This window comes from Oenanthe melanoleuca, chromosome Z (genome assembly GCF_029582105.1).
Source record: "Oenanthe melanoleuca isolate GR-GAL-2019-014 chromosome Z, OMel1.0, whole genome shotgun sequence".
NCBI lineage: Eukaryota > Metazoa > Chordata > Aves > Passeriformes > Muscicapidae > Oenanthe > Oenanthe melanoleuca.
This window is the reverse complement of record NC_079362.1, coordinates 18,025,691-18,044,850: the sequence shown is the minus strand read 5'-3', so window position 1 is coordinate 18,044,850 and position 19,160 is coordinate 18,025,691. Positions and strand designations below refer to the sequence as shown.

Below are 19,160 nucleotides of genomic sequence, written 5' to 3'. Positions count from 1 at the left end.
CACTTTAATACAAAATAACCTGAATGAGACAAATAGCCACGAGATTCTCATGACTTTTAAAACACCATTTTAAATTCAGCTGCATTGTAGCTGTATATGTGTCTAGATGAGTAGGAGCCAGAAACATTATTGTTCAGTAGTGTTAACCTGGCTGTGTGTACTGTATTTCAGTAACCAGAGCATCCTCTTCCATCTTCTTCCATCTTCTTCCATCTTCTTCCATCTCCCATCTTCTTCCATCTTATTCCTCCTGTTTCATTTGTATGAGTTTCTGGTGTGTTTCAGCCACCTGTCAACAGGAACAAATTAACCACTCTGTCACTCTTTAAAGAACTGGAGGTGTGATGCAAGTTTTCCAGCTACTGACAACATCACCATATCAGGCTGGACAAGGGATTAATTTTTAAAGTACTTAGGCATATCTACCTGCTTCCAGCTGAGCAGTAACAAGTCCCAGGGCATTGTATGGGACCTGTCCACCTTCCAAGGTACAGTACACAGGGGAGGTGACCTCAAGGGTACAAATTCTGACTCTGGCTCTTGCATGAAATGAACAGTAAAAGCAGACCCAGACAGCTCTTGGATAAACCTCTAAGAGAAAAGAAAGCCTTATTGGATCTCTAGCACTATGAATACAAAGAGAAGAGCAGCAGCAGCCTGTGCTGAAATTTCAGTGTGGAAAAAGTCAATAGAGCTGAAGAAGAGGAAACAGGACCCTCTTTAACTGCATTTAACAGCTCCACCTCGTGGTAAACTGGTTATTTCTGCAAGGCCATGCTGACAGGTTTGGGGAGTGCTGGGTAGGTCAAAGTTAGGGGAGCCCTGGGTCAGCTTTGCCTGTCCTCATCATTTGCATGGAAGGCAGCACACAAAGCCCAGGTAATCAACAACATGTTGTGTAGGAATCCCACTTTCCCCTCTTGTGAGGAAAAAATAGGTAGTTCTGATCAAAATGAAATTTCTTCTTAGTAGGTAGACAGTAAAATACTCAAACTACCTCTAAATATTTATTTTCTTGATAACATAATTCCACAAGCTTCTTACATACATTCATTTCTGCCTGTCACCACAAGAAAAGAGGAAGAATATCCCATGCAAACATGCTAAGTTTTCCAGAAAACACAAAAATGTCTTTCAAGTTCTAACCAATAATTATTAGTAGATTCAACTGCCAAACAAATACTACTGATTACCCTAAAATTTTGCTCATTGCTTCTGTAACTGACTAAAAAGAAAGCAATTACTTTAAGGGATTTTATTCTTCTTCCTGAAAAAATTTGAAATTAAGGAAACAGACACTCCAGTCGGTTATAGTGACAACTGAGAGTCAGATTTGTCTAGAACTGTACCTCTGTGAATAGGATGGCACTTATTCTGTGACCTTAAAGCAGAGTAAAACAAGCCTACTGGTTTATGCAGACAGTTAACTAGCAGAGCTAAATGCTTAAATCACTGAGTTTAGTCAGAGGATAACTGAGAATTCCCTTAGCTACTAATCTCAAGTACTGTTATTCCAGTATTTGCCCTATCCAGATGGATAAGATCAATAAACATTATACAGTAACAGCATCTTGACACACCAATGTTACAAGGCTTTTTAAAAAGTAATACCTAATCTGTGTATAAGCAGTGGCATCCACTGCATTAGAAATCCTAAGAGTGAGTTTTGGTATTCAATATTCTTTGCCTTACATAGCGTTCCAAGAGCTTTTGATCTGCTAAATCTCCTTTGACTTTGGTTTGGTTGGATGGTTAGAGTTCTCATTGGAATTTAATCATTACTTTACTATTAAAAGAAAAAAAAAAAAAAAAAGTAAGATTTGGTGTTAAAGGTTACATGTCATGAGAACAAATTCTGTCTGCAAAACTTTTTCCATTACCTTCTATGAAGTCAAGTGTAAATGTAGTAATCACTGAGCAGAAGCTACCTTGATACTTCTGCACAGCATTCTGAGTCCTCTTGTTTTAAATGAAAAGCTTTCCCTGAGTGAATTATCAACAGCTATGTGAAACCTGCATATGTTGCATAATCCTGCCTGCACAACAGACAATATATAAAGCACTTTAAGTCATGCCATGAAAGACCTAGATCCAAGCATCATACTGTTTTGTATAGTAACAAAAAGGCAGAATCTAAATGAAAAACTGAGTAATTATAGTATCACGCACCTTTACATCAGGCACCAACAATCACACATTGAAAAGGTGTTTGTATTGAAATAACTAAGACCTTCAGAAAAATACAGATTGTTGCTATGAAGGACTGACTTAGCATGCAACCTTAGATGTCACAAATCCCCAAAAGACACCCCAAGTACATGGTAAATATGTACTGCAACAGGCTGTCATTGACCAACAAATGTCTATTTTAAATGTATTGTTTCTAAATACATTTAACATTTTAAATATATTTAAACACACTAACAGCAAAATTCAGTAACAATCCACTTCATGCTAAAAGCTGGAAAAATAGGATAAAACAAGATAAACAAAATGAACTAGATAAACTAGTTAAGGCAGAGAAGCATTACCAAGTGTTTCTTCAGTTACAAAAGAGAAATTTCCAAACAAGGACAAATTGCCTGTATTTGTTTCAATTCATGTTTTCCCTTCTAAGCTTCACTGCTATGTAACTTGAGCAATAAATACAAACTTAAATACACTGATGCTGAGGTTCATTGTGGTTTTACTTTGGGCACAAAAATAATACAAACCTCAGCTTCTCCAAAGGGGCTCAAGAAAACTTGATCCAAGCCTCAACTCTGCATTGTTCCTGTATTCAACTCCATATTTACACTTTTCAGGGAGAGAAAAAACGGATTTGGACCATAACTGACAGTAAATGGTTTGGTTCAAGATCAATAGACTTCTTACATTCTCCTTTGGCCTAATTAGGTTGCTTTAAACCAGCAGCTGTCAAGCCAATGAATAACTAAGAGTTGTAGATACTTTTGTCTTGCTTCAAGACTGCCTAAAAATACACAATTTTAAGTGAAAAAATGAGTGAAATACATCTTGCAGATCTATGGACTGAGTTTTGTCATTAGAGTTTAGTGAATTATTCGATCAAGTAATAGTAGAGGTTTAGTAATTTTTTTGTAAATTGTAAATTCATCTTTTCCTGCCAGAAAATGTTATGTATCTTTACTGTTCTGTCAGTAACCATACCTGGAGCTCAGGGCTCAAAGTTCATCTGTGATGTCCAGATTAGAAAGGGATTTCTAACACCAGCATTCTACTCTTCATATTCTTATCACCACAAACAAGCAAATGCAAAAGGAAAGAGAATTAAAGTTCACCTGTGCTCAACTAACATGAATGATCAATGAAGTTATGAAAAATGGAACCTGAAAATCAATTTCAGCCATTATGTCAATAAGTTACTCCACACTCTACTTTACAGAGGTAGGGGTAGGAACAACAAACAAAATGTGCAAAAAACATTACTTTCCAAGTAATAAAATAATTACCTTGCAGTGCTTTAAGGCTTCCTTATATTCTTTATTTTGTAAGGCATCTCCAGTTATCTCTTCAATGTTGTCCTCACCTTCTTATTTGACATTTGGATGCTAAGTAAAAATGACATATAATCAGTTCTTATAAACTGAACTCAAAATATTGTCTATATCCTACTATAATTGCATAGAGAATATGTCAAACACAGTGTAAAATCCCAAAATACAGTCACACCAATAACGGCTGGAGGAGAGTAAAATGGTTTAGACATGCTTAAATTTAGCTCCAATGCAGGATTCAATCAATATTCCAAGCAGGCAAATGACACAAAATAGTCACTCCAACATTAAAGCTTTGTTAAGGTTAAAGATAAATTTAAACAGGGGCCAGTGCATTACAGGGCAGGTACATCAGTTAGTATGACACCTTGCATGCAGCCTCTTTTTAAAGAGGAATTGCTCAGCAGTGAAGTGTTTTCAGGATGCATTTCACACTGGACATGTTCTGGAGTGATTCCTGGCGACCAGGGTTTCTCTTGCCAGCCACAGTCAAAATCTGATGACCCCTTTGTGACCCAATAACTAAGTCAAGATAAAAGACAACCCAGAAACTAAGTGTAACACAACTTCTTGTATCTTTAGAATCAATGAGTACAGTGGATTTCCAAATATACTTGTAAAGTATACTTTTAAAAATTTGCTTGCATTTTTGTAAGTACTTCCTTAAGTAAAATTTATTTAAGCAACATGTAATTCTGAGATTAAATTGTTGGGGAACAGCTATTTCTAAAAGTCTATTTAAGAAGCTGGAACTTCCACAATTATTGTGACCAAATACTGCTATATATATGCAATACTACTACTATTTTGTTTTCTTTTTAAAAATAGTTCAAATGTAAGAACTTTTAAAATATTCAAAAGGGAGCCAAATACAGAACATTCATTCATCAGTTTAAAGTTTAGTTTCCTGAAAGGTCACATCAAAAACTATCTAACTATCTGATTCATTTCTATTTATATGATGTTAACCTGTCTGTTTATGGGCAGAGTTACATACAGAACAGTTATCTTTATTGAAGAGCTATACAAACAATAAATAATCTGTCTAAATGAGATGAGGCTGAGAAACCACATTGGTTTCTCAGAAAGAGACAGGAAAAGCAAGAAGAAGAAAAAAACACCTCTCAGCAGTAGAAATGCAAAAGATTAACAGAAGATAAATCTGTATAATCAGTATAAATCTGTAAGATAAATCAGTAAATAATTAATAATGAAAGGAAAAATGAGGAAAGTGAGTTTTAAAGGTTCCCTTGGCACTTGAAAAGTATTGGGAAAACTGTCTCCCACTGACATTGATGATCAGCAGTTTCTGGAGAGAGATTTGTGTTCCCCGAAGGCACGGGTGCCTCGGCATCACGAGTACAGCCCATCCTGCATGAGCTGCTCTGCCACCCACAGAGGGTGACAAGGGACACGGCAGCAGAACCTGGCACGATGGGAGAGGTGGCTCCTGCAGCCCTGGGACACACTGGGGGCTCCAGTCGGGGACAAGCTGCTCTTCATGAGCCTCCTGTGGCTACTGACATGGCCAGGGGAGCGGGCGCATCCCGGAGGGAACGGGCACATCCCAGTGGGGAGCGTGGAACCATGGCAGGAACTGCCAACTTTGTGGCAGCGAGGGCATTCTGGGGGGATTGGTACCCTTGAGTTCCCAACTGACCTTGGCTTTGCTCCTAGGAATGTGGTTCGTGTTTGCATCGGGCACATGGCAGTGGCCAAGCACCGTGGTCAGGTGTGGTACCCGCAGTGGGGCTGGACAGCAGCTCCTGGAGCAGAGCTGCTGTGTGGGATGAGCCCTCTTCCATCAGCTTGGAAAGCAGAAAGGAAAGCAAGGTTCATAAACGCTGTTATTCTTGCCATGGTGTGTCCCAACACCATTAAGGATAGGATGGATAATTCCTGTAATTGCAGATGAAAAATTTGATTGAGTAAAGATGTTGGGCCTCACACACTGATTGACACAGGCCTTTATTAATTATAAAAAACACTACAATTCCTGATAAGCCTAGCTAAAAGGATATAGGAACCAGTAGTTATGCTTTCATGAATTTCTAGTAGCTTTATTACAATGGATTTATTATTCATAAGTTTATATCAATAAATCCAATATCTATCAAGACAGGTCGAGAAGTTTTGTTTTTCATTCCCAAATACTTAGTGTATCTCCTCGTGAACAGCTAGAACCAGCAAATCTTTTACCATTTTCTCACCACTCTTCACTCAGCATACTGGACCTGCTTTACTCAGGAAAGGGAAAGCCTTAGTTTCTCTGCCTCATCCGAGCCCTCCTTACGGAGGAATCCAACATGAGCTCCATGCTAACTGTTAAAGATAGATTAATTACTTTGATTACAACACCAATAGAGAACTGGAAGTGTTTGGTACTGTTCAAGCTATGAGTTTTTCTGAAAAAAGAAAATGGTTCAACTCCTGCAGGCTGTTCAAAGGTCTGGGCTTTCATTTGAAAGTGTGCCTGCTTCAGTGGTGGACAATGCTCCCTCTGGAAGACTCTCACCTGTTTAGACAAGTGTGACAAAGCCCATTTGGGGTGAGGAGGGGAGAGGCTTTGTGCTTTCACAGATTATTGCAGAAAATTCAAATGGTACAAAATGAAGTGGAAATTTGGAAGCATATCTCCTAAGCTACAAAAAGAGCAGACTATGAAATTGATAGGAAGGCTTGCATTTTCTGACCTGTATTCTGGAAAAGGTGAAGACAGAAAGAAACTTATGTACCTGATGATATGTCTAATGTCTAATGTTTAGTGTAGGAGAATATTGTGTTCAATACAGCTTTTGTTTGAAATTTTATTTTAAAAATAGGTTTGGACTAAAGAAAAAAGAGGAAAAAGTGCATTTTCATATTTAAAAAACACTGCACATTTCAGTGGGAGAATCATCTTTCTTCAAGCACTGTGCCAGTGTTTATCTGACAGCATGTCTCACAAGTGTGCAGTCTCTCTGATGTTGTAGAACAGGCATGATCATAATGAGAGCATTTCAGCTCCAACAGGATAATTGGAAATTGGATTTTTCTTTCCGTCGTGTCCTTTGGGATTGTCTACAATTGAGCTATCAGATGTTTTGATGGATAATTGTGATGGTAATGCTGGTGGTATAGTAATAATAATAATGAGGATGATCATAAGTATTTCTTGCAGTTGAATAGCAGCCTGAGACAGTTATTTGGGAGAATTTCTATTAAAAGCCCCAGCATATGCCCAGAACAAACCCATTATCCACCTTGCATGGAGCTGATAATGGGAAAATGATGTTTTTCTCAGTCCTATTGAAATTACTCATCTTGGGCAAGCAGGGAAGAGACTTTTTTTGGTCTGATTTATTTAATTTTTTTACTCCCAAAGACTTTGCAACTCTTTACACAATAATTAGCCACTATATTCCCTTGAGTTGGGTGGAAAAATGTAAAGAGTATGTTGATGAATGAGAAAAAGGGAGAGGAGAGAGGAGACAGGAGAGACAAGAGAGGAGAGAGGAGAGAGAAGAGAGGAGAGAGGAGAGAGGAGAGAGGAGAAAAGAGGAGAAGAGAAAGAGAAGAGAAGAGAAAGAGAAAGAGAAAGAGAAAGAGAAAGAGAAAGAGAAAGAGAAAGAGAAAGAGAAAGAGAAAGAGAAAGAGAAAGAGAAAGAGAAAGAGAAAGAGAAAGAGAAAGAGAAAGAGAAAGAGAAAGAGAAAGAGAAAGAGAAGAGAAGAGAAAGAGAGGAGAAGAGAGGAGAAGAGAAAGAGAGGAAAAGAGAAAGAGAAAGAGAAAGAGAAAGAGAAAGAGAAAGAGAAAGAGAAAGAGAAGAGAAGAGAAGAGAAGAGAAGAGAAGAGAAGAGAAGAGAAGAGAAGAGAAGAGAAGAGAAGAGAAGAGAAGAGAAGAGAAGAGAAGAGAAGAGAAGAGAAGAGAAGAGAAGAGAAGAGAAGAGAAGAGAAGAGAAGAGAAGAGAAGAGAAGAGAAGAGAAGAGGAGGGGAGGGGAGGGGAGGGGAGGGGAGGGGAGGGGAGGGGAGGGGAGGGGAGGGGAGGGGAGGGGAGGGGAGGGGAGGGGAGGGGAGGGGAGGGGAGGGGAGGGGAGGGGAGGGGAGGGGAGGGGAGGGGAGGGGAGGGGAGGGGAGGGGAGGGGAGGGGAGGGGAGGGGAGGGGAGGGGAGGGGAGGGAAGGGAAGGGAAGGGAAGGGAAGGGAAGGGAAGGGAAGGGAAGGGAAGGGAAGGGAAGGGAAGGGAAGGGAAGGGAAGGGAAGGGAAGGGAAGGGAAGGGAAGGGAAGGGAAGGGAAGGGAAGGGAAGGGAAGGGAAGGGAAGGGAAGGGAAGGGAAGGGAAGGGAAGGGAAGGGAAGGGAAGGGAAGGGAAGGGAAGGGAAGGGAAGGGAAGGGAAGGGAAGGGAAGGGAAGGGAAGGGAAGGGAAGGGAAGGGAAGGGAAGGGAAGGGAAGGGAAGGGAAGGGAAGGGAAGGGAAGGGAAGGGAAGGGAAGGGAAGGGAAGGGAAGGGAAGGGAAGGGAAGGGAAGGGAAAAAGAAAAGAAAAGAAAAGAAAAGAAAAGAAAAGAAAAGAAAAGAAAAGAAAAGAAAAGAAAAGAAAAGAAAAGAAAAGAAAAGAAAAGAAAAGAAAAGAAAAGAAAAGAAAAGAAAAGAAAAGAAATTATTTCATTTGGAAGAGACCTACAATAGCCATCAATCCAACTCCCTGAGCCCTTCAGTGATGATCCAAAATTTAAGCCACAGTAAAGACACTGTCCAAATGCCTCTGGGACACTGAGAGACTTGGGGCATTGAACTCTCTCAAGGAAATCTGTTCCAGTGTTTGTCCCCTCTCTTGGTAAGGAAATGCTTCCACATGTCAAGTCTGAACCTGCCCTGACACAGCTCTGAGTCATTTCCATGTGTCCTGTCAGGAATCCCAGGGAGAAGAGGTCAGCACCTCCCTCTCCACTTCCCCCAGCTTTCACTGCATAAAGGCATCAGCATTCTCTGCTGATGAAGAACTGAATATTAGGTTTGAAAATAAATTATTTTTACTTAAAACAAAAAAAAAGCTTATGGAATTTATTCAACTCATGGTCTTTTCTATTACAGAACTGTAAAATCTCTGAGTGCACCAAACCAGAAATACTAGGAAACAAGGATACACAAATGAAGGCTGAGAAATATGAATGTCATTGTAATAGGGTTGTGGTTCTTTTCTTCTAGGAATGTTGGGAAGCTTTTGGGGATAAGGAGAGAGTGGGGGAAGACTTTGCAAAAAGTAAAATCTAGATATGACAGGAAGGAAAACTTTCTAGGTGTTAATTGCTAGGTTAGATGTGTCCTGGAAAGCAGAGGTTAATTTTATTCAAGTCTCAGAGTTTTAACATCTCTGTTACATTCTTCTCATCCTTAATCCAGTTAGAATATGTAAACTCCATAGATTGTTGAAGTCCTTTTCACCACTACTTACACATTCCCAGTATGTGAACCACCATTTAGTGACTATTTGCTGGGTCTTCTAGAGTGCTGCTGTGTTCTGAAAATGACAAAGACCATTTTGGGTGCATCAATGAAGAACTCAAATTAAATTCTAAGTCTGCTGGGGAGGTAATACAGAACAGAGTACCAACACAATATGCTTGTGAAACCTTGTGTTGTTGAACAGATGGTCCTCTGCATTTTGCACAAGCTGGCACTTTTTCAGTGCAAGTAGCTTCTTTTATAGCCCTGAATTACCACAGACAAACAACAGGATTATCTTAGACTTAATAACTAAATGGATTGACTCCTGTTAAAGCAAAGAGAAGAGTACTATAAAATTGGTCTAATGTACTGAAGACTTTCCATCAAGGTGTCAAGACATGTCATGCACTGTCCTGAAGACCTTTCCAGACTGAGTGAATTTTCATAATGTTCTGTAGTCTCACATAATGCCCAATCTTTATAGTTTATAGTTATCCTACAGTTAGTGAGATGGTATGCCAATGTTTCTGTACTTTCTGCAGAGAAAATTTCTACAAGATCATTCTGCAGCAAAGCACATATTTCTGACTTCTATCGGGATGTAGGCACAGGAAGGAGAAACTTCCACCAATTATATATAAATATTTATAAGATGGATACTGCCAGAAATCCTTATCCCTGAATGTAGTGTCAGGCCTTCTAGTGTTATGTTTTTCTGCTGTCTTTCTGTTGAAATCACTGTTAGTAGTTATGCTAAAAATGGCACAGAAGTAATGGTAACAGCTTTGGCTACAGAAGCATCCTTGCCTTTTGACATTTTTAATGGTTGTTTTTCAGTCCCCTCCACCCTTCACTGGAAGCCAGACCTGTGCATCTCCTTGGTGACTGGTGATTAATCTGGGCTGAAGGCTTTGGGCTCTGCCTTCTGTGGCACAGAGGGGAATTTCCAACCCTCTAGGATTGGAAACCAGGACTCTCTGGGCTTTGCAATTTCCCTCACTGGTACAGAAGTCAGAAGGAATATTTTGAATGCATCTTTTTCTTCTGGCTCATGATATTTTTTCAGCTCTGTGAGATATTTGGGTTCTTACAAAACAATTTCCTTACTGCTGTTACTGTCATCAACACAACTACAGGGAATGATTACATACTGAATTATCTGTTGTTAAAAAAGGAGGTTTAGATACGTATAATCTTTGCTAGCAGTCATGCCTAGCAGTTTACTACAGAAATGATAGTGGAAATGCATCCAGGAATAATATTAAACCTGAAAGGATGGCAGGTTCATTAGCTTATCAAAGAAACTTCCATTATGAAGGGTCACATGGAAGAAATATGATAAAGATTCCATATAGGAAATGTACCATTGATCTGGACAAGCATAATAATATGTAATAATAATATAATAATAAGATATGGTAATGGATATAGTTCTTACCTCCTTGGATATGCAGGCACTCATTATGAGACAGAGAATCAAAGACATAAGACTGATATTAAATTACCTAAACACACATGGAAATTAATGTCAACAGTGAATTTTTGAAGTGACCTGTGATAAAATGTGTAAGAAATGAATCTTATTGAAACTAAATATTGGATGAAGTCACTACTGAAGGTTTATGTGGGATCTTTTAAACTATTGCTCAGGAAAACATTCTTTGCAATGCAGACTGCAAAACTTGTTTTTTCAGAGCTGTCATGTGTAAACTACAGTTTCTCAAGAGCACATGGAGCAGGAGACAAAATTGCACTTCTGACAGTGAAAGCCAGTGAAAAATCCTGCATTGTTTTACTTTGATTTTCTAAAAGCAGAACAAAAGATTTATCTGCTTGGCTCTTCTCAAGTATTTTATGCAGTTGAAAACAGGTTATAAAATTTGAATAGCTTTGTCTTCCAACTATTTATATCAACTGCTTATATACATAATGAGTTTTAAAACTCTTGTTTTTTACTTTGTGCTTTTTCCCCAAATAATAAAATTGCTCTGAAAGAATTCAATGTAGTGCTATTTTTAGAGAAGGAATTGTATGTAGGAGTGTCCACTCATTTCTTGTTAAGCATGAGAAAATGCACCCTGGAAGAGCTGCCAGTGCTCCTGAAGATATGCTGAAATCTAAAGGAGTCTTGATTAGCTGGAAAGAATATAAAAAATCAAACAGGTAAAAGAATAATGAGCTAGTTTGAAGTCAAAATATAAAGGAAAGGAAAAACATTAAAATTATGAACAAAACACTGTCTAGGCTGCATTTTTGCTGCTCAAAAAAGTGCAATATGCCTGGAAATTTTAGAGAAATTGAAACAGACCATTAGCCAACCACATGATGTGGTGAAAAAGGAAATGAGTGACGTGTGAGTATGATTTAAAGGAGTGCTGTTGGTAAGGCACAAGAGGAAACTATTTTATTAACTGCAGTGAATACTCAGGGTATTGACTCTGCTTTGTGTTTTTATCTTTTAAGAGAGAACATAAAGAGATGAGAGCATTTATGGGGAAATAATATAAATAAGGGACCTGTGAATTCTATTAGGTATCAGCTGTCAGAGGAGTCCTGACAGTGGAGGAGTCTTCTGCACTGACTAAGGTTTCACAGCGTGGAAAATGCTGCACCAGGAGGAAACTAAATTATTTTTGTTTTCAGGTGGGCCTATTCTGATGAGCAATTTGGACAGAAAAAGTTAAGATCTCCAAGTGTTTAAACATGAAAACAGCCTGCCAAGCTATATAAACTCTGCCACTAGAATTGATTAAGTTCAAAATATTTGTTAGGAATGGGCAAAGGAGGTGTGATCCTGCATGAGACTTGGGGGTTGGCACAGGTGCCTTGGGAATGTGCTTTACAGCCCTTTTCTGTCTACAGGGGGTGGTTTAGGCTTCACCATTACTACTTATAAAAGCTTAAAAAAGCAGCCACCAGAGCTTTCAATGTCACCTGCTTTGGTTTGTCAATTATTTTTGCACAGGAGCTGTCATCAGTTTACTGAGGGTTTTGATAACACGTGTGCTACTGACTTGGAACATTGCAGGTTGCTATTGCCTGATGGCATAGAGGTCTCACATCACAGAAAAGTACAGGTTTGGCTTTATTTGTAAGGTCAAAATCACGAAATGAGGTGAAAATCAGCTGGTTCAGTGAGTGCAGTGAAAATCTCAAGAGCAGCTACAGAGCTGAATGAAGAGGATACAGACTCAGAGCAATATTCCTTCACTGCTCTGCCTTAAAGCCTGCCAGGCAGGAATAACTATAACTGTGTTTTATAAGCGTTTTGCCACAAGCAGTGCAGGTTTTAGACATATACATCCCATTGCAGTGTGCCTGTTACAGTCCCCACTCGGTCTGTGCAGCTCATTAATTAACTAATGCAAGAATTGCACCAGCCTGCTTGAAATTAAATGGTCACATCTACAGTCATCTAGTGGATTTAAACAACAGCAACTACCAAAAGAACCCTAACAATAACAACACGACCAAAAAAACAAAAAAAAAACAAAAAAAACAAACAAAAAAAAACAAACCCAACCAAACAAAAAAAGTAATTTCTTGGGCTGGCATATTTTACTTCTGAATGAGGTATCTCAAAATCCACAAAATATTGCTAAGGCTTTGTAAGGATAACAAAAGCTCAGGTTCTGAATGGGAATAACATCCAGGCAATTTGTGCAATAACTGCCATCCTCCTGATCTAACCCGCTTCTGCAAGTTGGACATCAAAACATGGGGGGGAGAGGGAAATTAAAACAAAATATAAAATATAAAATATAAAATATAAAATATAAAATATAAAATATAAAATATAAAATATAAAATATAAAATATAAAATATAAAATAAAATATAATATAATAAAATAAAATAAAATAAAATAAAATAAAATAAAATAAAATAAAATAAAATAAAATAAAATAAAATAAAATAAAATAAAATAAAATAAAATAAAATGTGGCCCAAGCTCAGCCAAAGCTAAGAGCTAAGACACAGGCACCAGCAGCAGGACCCTCTGCCCCGGGGGGATGTGGGGGCAGTGCAGCTGAAGATGCTGGGTGAGGGGTCCCTCCTCCATCTCTTCCCCATCTGCAGCCGGGGTAGCTGGAGTTCTGTTGACCCTCCCCGAGCCTCTGTGGAGGCTTGTGTGTCTACATATATACATATACATATACATATACATATACATATACATATACATATACATATACATAGATATATTTATATATTTATTTTTATTTTTATTTTTATTTTTATTTTTATTTTTATTTTTATTTTTATTTTTATTTTTATTTATTTGTATATTTATACACACACTCACGCACATACGGGCTACCCTGCCCTGGCAGAGCATCCTCCTGGAAACACCCCCATGCTCTCCTCACACCCACGACGGAGCATCCCCCGAAGGAGAGCCGGGGAGAGTGCCAAGGATATTTTTCCTTTTTATCCAAGATGGGGAAAAGTTATTCAGAGCCCGGGAAAACAGCACTGAATTGCCACAATTCACAAATTCAGCTCTGTTTCCAGCTGGAGAAGGAGCTGTTATGCTGCTCCCAAACCTCTTTGTTGTTTTTCCCACCAGGTGGCACTTGGCAGCAGGGACAATTCCATCCGTGCTGTCTGCAGCAACTCAGAAAATATCAAAGCAGCCAAAGTCTTAAGAAAATATCAGGGGAAAAAACTGTTAAAAGGCAAATGGTAACTTACTATGTATAAGCCTGTAAACAGCTTCTCCTCTTACTGAAGGATACGTGCTCACTTCCACGGCTTGGAGTTGCTCCAGTAGCTCAGGATTCTGAAATGGGGTCTGTGAGGGGGTGATGTGACCTGTTTCCCTTATCTAAGGGAAGAAAGTTTCCTTGGGGACTTTCTTCTGGAGGGCCCCTGATGTGCCAGTGTAGTCCTTAGTCTACACTTGTTTGTAGATAAGTGTGCCAGTACCAGCTGTGACAGTAACCTGTTGGCTACTGATTGTGCAATTTAGGCCACTCAGGGTCCACGATGAGCTGATGGTCTCAGCCAGGTTTCAGAATGGGAGCCTGGATAATTTATGTCCGCAAAATCCAAATAGAGTGTAAGAAGTGTATCACAAAATGAGAAGGAGATTAGGTGTATTCTGATACTGATTGGGAGATTCACACAGATATGTGTGTACACAAATATGTATGTGTGTGTGTTTCTGTTTCTATAAATGTGTGTATTTATATACACAGGGTTTTTTGGAGGTGTCTTAATAAGAGAGGTTTTAACTACATGTTTTTCTGCCTTACAGTATATTTGGCAGTTTGGAAAGTTTGTAGGGAGAGTCAGCCAAAACATGATAGCCAAAATTGAGGATTTCCTACCGTGGTTCCTGTGATTAGTTTGCATATCTCCTGAAAAAACTGAGTGTGAATGCCTTACTGGATCGTCCTGTGAGCCTGGCAGTGACGTTTCACTTTCTGGGTAAGACTGGGTGGTAGTTCCTTGAACTGGAAAGCAGGGAGCTGGTTTTAGCTGTTGATCACGTGCAGATCAGTTAACAGCTGGTCTTGCAAATGCCACTCTGTCACTCAAAACTTTAAACTGCTCTTCCCAGCGCAGTGGTTTATGAGGAAACCTGCAGCTGCTGATCCTGAGGAAGCACCACGTGTGGCTCTGAGCAGGGTTTTGGGAGCAGGCAGCAGGAGCGTGGGCTCGTGGTGAGGACAGCAGCAGGGGGAACTGGAAGCTCTGCTCTTCTCTTATCAGCCCAGCCCCAGAGTGTCCCTGGCTTTTATCAGCCCTGGCAGAGTTGGTTTCTGACGTGTTGAGCCCTTAAAGTCCTGCCATAGGGTGCTCTAGGGCTTGGCCCAGCTGCCTCCTGCTTGCACTTAAAGAGGGGCAGTGAAGCACCTTGTGACATATGGGAACAAGGCAGGGCAGTGGTGACAGACCCCGTGAAAACAGGCAATGCTGGATCTCATCATCCTCAGCCTTTATTTCTTCACCTGCTTTCTCATCTCCATTGCAATCTGGGGTGGACCAAAGGTACAGTGCAGCTCTCTGTGGCTCTGCACCCCGCTGCATCCAGAGAGACATCCCCCTCTCCCCCCTGTCTATGGTTCTCCTTTCTGTCTTTATAAAAGTACCTGCTTAAACCTTATTTTTCTGAGGAATTGAGATTGGAAATTTGAAAAGAACTGGAACATAGTAGCTAACTTTAAGTAAATGTTATGGGAACATTGCTTTTGTCATAAAACTGCTTATATTCTCTCTTGTGAGAGGGAGAGTCTGTTACATGTTTGAAATATGTAAGAGGATGGAAGGAATTGCAGGCACATTTGCTAAAAATGTCACATTGAATACAGCTTCTCAATAAATACTGTTTTCTTCCCTTTGCAGAATAACTTTTAATTAACTTAAATCACTTTATATTTCTAGCCATAATATTATGTAGAGAGTATTGGATTTACACATAAATGCTACCCACTGCATACCTGAAATGTATAGTACTTTACATTTGCCATATTTATATTTGTTTGCACATAGGTTTTGAGGGGTGAAGGTGGTTTAGGTGCAGAGTAAATGAATAGTGATTGAGAGTTTATCTTGCCTCAGCTTTAGGTATCAGGCTTCCAACAGCTGTTTTTCCTCGTCCTGTTAGATCTGTTAGTGAACACACTAACTGGGCTTTATTACCAAGCTCTCTATGTTGATAGGCTTTCACTGAAAACTTTTCTCCCTCTCCATACATGAAATCCAAATGTAAATTGCTTTAGAAGTGACCTTTTCGTTTATTTGTACATGTGTTTCTAGGATGTGGAATCACACACCTCAAGCACAAGAGGAGCTGAAACAGAGCCAGGTGGTCTTATATTCATTGGCAAGGAAGAGGACATAAAGAAGTCACAAAGAATAACAGCCAAAATCAATGGCAGAGAAATTGTTGTTTTCTACCATGAGGGAAAATTTCATGCTCTGGATTCTCGCTGCTACCGTAAGATATTTGCCTGTGTGATCTCAGTGGCATTAGAATTAAGCATAAAATCTGCTGCATAAATTAATACTGTGTTCTGCCATGTTTCAGATGAAGGAGGCCCTTTATGTCGTGGAGAAATAGAGGTATGTAAGCAAAATAAAAATAATGCAGAGGCATACAGTCATGTGAAAACTCTAATTGATTTTTTCTAGTGCCTTTATCTGAACATCATATGAAAAAAGCCAGTCATATACATGTAACATCAGACAGCCATACAAACAAATTGCCAAATGCACCTTTTGTCCTAGAAAGTTATTTGCTATCTTTTCTTCTTTTCCTTCCTTCAGGATATCGATGGTCAAGCGTGTATTGTTTGTCCTTGGCATAAGTTTAGGATTACCTTGGAAACAGGAGAAGGATTGTATGAAGGAATAAATCCTCTGGAACCAACACCAACACCAAAATGGCAATCAAAAGGAGTCAAACAAAGGATTCATAAGGTCACAATAGACAATGGAAATGTTTATGTGAGTCCTCCAGATTTGTCTGTGAGCTTTGACTCTGATTATTTTGCTGACAAGTACAAAAATGGTGGTGAATTAGCTATGGGAAAACAAAGCCACTCAGAAACTGCAGAGTAGGTCATGGCCACACAGCAGAATCCTGGGGAATGCAAAAATGAAGAACCTTTCTTAGGAAATAAAAATGTACTGTGCCATGAAGGTTGTCTCCAAATTAAATTCTAACATTAATGTTATGTTAAAGCATTGAAATACATAGAAATTAGTAAGATAAGCTCTGCATTGTCAGAAATGTGCCTGATCTTGTGCTGAGGATTTTTTTTTTTGCACTTACATTTCAAAAAAGACTTAATTACAACAGAATGCCTCACAATATTTGATGTTTTGCTTGGATTATTTTAAATTTTAAGAGGGGATATCGTATAATACGGCTTATGAAACTATTTTGTTTAAGATAGCTAGCAAGCTGTAAAGGTTATCTTTATATACTTAACAGTTTATATTTCTGATGCCTGTGGTAAAGATGACATGGAAATCTTCAACATTTGAGATATTTGTGTGATCTTTAGATATTTTTTTAGTGCCACAAAAGGAAGTACGAAACTTCAGCATATTTTGGTGCACTCTTTTATGCCAATTTGTGTGTTATTTTCTTGAGCATATGGAATTATTTATTATCCTTCCTCTAACTGAACTCCTCTTGTTAGTTCATTGAATAATGTGGCAACGATTTGTTATGTATAGCTTGTTCTTCCTGATTCTGTTGGCTAAAGTGAGAGCTGTTTGTTGTGATATGTGAACTAGTGGCTCTTGTTTGCTTATTTTAACTTATTGTAACCACATTTTTATACATCCATCTGAAAAAAATGTGCTTTCTGTGTAGATGTGTTTTTCTGTGTGTGTTAACTGTACTATATCAGATCTGCCCCAAAAACCCCTTCCAAGGAAGTTTCTTCCTGAGCTCTGCTGAACTCCAGGATAGTGGGTTCTGCTGTTCAGCCTGTGGAGTGCAGAGACACTCTGAAAAACAGAGCATCACAGAATCACTGAGGCTGAAATCACCCCTAAGTCCATTGAGTCCAGCTGTTAAATCAGCACTGCCCAGCCCACCACCAAACTGCCACATATGCACATCTTTCAATGCACCATCCAGCACGGCTGCAGCTCTTCCGTGTGGGTTTTTTGTGGGATTTGGTTTTTTTTTTTTTTTTTGCAAAGTGTCATTCATGATCAGGTTCAGTTTGAAATGACTGCTCTTCATCTGTGAGTTTCTCTTGTGTTTGCAGCAGGCCTTGCTTTTAATGTGTGCCATGGGTAATAAGGCCTGTGTCAGCACTGTTGTTTGTACAAATGTGTTTGGAAGTAATGAGGCAGAGGCAAGAGTCAAAGGCAAATTTGTGCCACATTGATCACAATGAAAAAACCAAAGTACATAATCAATTCATTTCACTACATCTAAATTGAGAGAACCTCCTCTGGTCGTGCCTCCTCAACATGATTTTTGCAGATGACAGGGGAAAGTGACACCTTGAAAGGGCTGTTGAGCTGACCTACCCCAGTATCACATTTTATAAGACATACAGCACAGAGATGCTTTTCTTGTCATCTTCCTCTTCCTCCTCCTTCTTGTCCTCTGCCTGGCCACTCAGCCAGCCAGTGCCAATGATCAGATGCAAATGCCTGCCTTCCATCAGGTGAATCACATCTTGGTTGTCAGGTAGAAAATGCTGTTGTGTACTGACTAGCTCTGTGATTTGTTGGGGGTTTTTTTATTGCTATTTGTTTGCTTTTAAATGGTTATGTCAACTTCTCCTTTTGAAGCCATGGGGTAGATGGCAGGAAGGTGGAGCAGGTGCCTTGGGGGCTTGGGTGGTATCAAAAATTGCAGAATGGAGAATTGCTGCCCTTCCCTCCCTCCTCACCCAGCTACCTGCACCCGTGATTAAACATTGTGTGCTGGTAAAAGACATGGATTATGTAAAGGGAGAATGTTGCAAGACCTTCAGATACACCTGCATTAACTCATGTGACTGCTGAGACACTATTTTTATTGACTTTTATTGCAGTAGTATATTACTAGAAATTAACTCTTTAAATTAATAAAGATGCAGTTCAGTTTAAGAAAGTACTGACTGGACAATATGCTGTTATCTTTATGATACTTAGAGAATGATGTAAATAGGAAGTTTTATTTGAAAGCTTCATGGACATATTCATACTACCAGAAGAGTGCTCAGGATTTTGCAGAATTGCATTTACTGGTTAAAATTCATAAAAGTGTTTATTCACGGGCTTATGCTTAATCATATTGAATAAATGCAGCTGTATGTCCAGCCATAGGTAAATTATTTTTCTCAGTACTTCTTAAGCACAATATCTACAAGCTTTTATGGTTGTTTTGCCTTTTTTTTTTTTTAAGTGTGCTTTCCCAGGAAGGTTGCCTTAATTTAAAAGCTAAAGTTTGCCCATTAGATTTTATTCTCCTCGATTTTCCTGTTGATGATCACAGAAGGAGCAGAAAATTATTAACTTAGGCAGCTGTGAACAAAGCAGGGAAGGTTGGTGGGCTCTTGGCTTTTTATTTTGTTTTACTCTTTCCTCTTTTCCTTTTTTTCCTTTCTTTTGTGATGATTCTGCAAGCTCTATGATGAGCAAGCAGCTTGAAGACAATAAATAAGTTATGTTTATGCTATTATGGAAGCATATTTTGAGAAAGACAGGTGAAAACTATGTAGCAGTTTGAAGTGCAGCTTGAGCCTTGACCTGATGTGCC

General features: G+C 39.1%; 1 protein-coding gene across 1 annotated transcript; it reads left to right on the top strand.

Moving 5' to 3' along the window:
* The first annotated feature begins 14,153 nt into the window (after nucleotides 1-14,153).
* On the top strand, nucleotides 14,154-18,505 carry RFESD (Rieske Fe-S domain containing). The gene is made up of 4 exons (XM_056514758.1): nucleotides 14,154-14,935; nucleotides 15,704-15,884; nucleotides 15,975-16,009; nucleotides 16,214-18,505. Exons 1-4 carry the CDS (start codon nucleotides 14,858-14,860, stop codon nucleotides 16,505-16,507), a joined length of 588 nt encoding a protein of 195 aa, XP_056370733.1. The 5' UTR covers nucleotides 14,154-14,857; the 3' UTR covers nucleotides 16,508-18,505.
* Nucleotides 18,506-19,160: the final 655 nt, after the last annotated feature.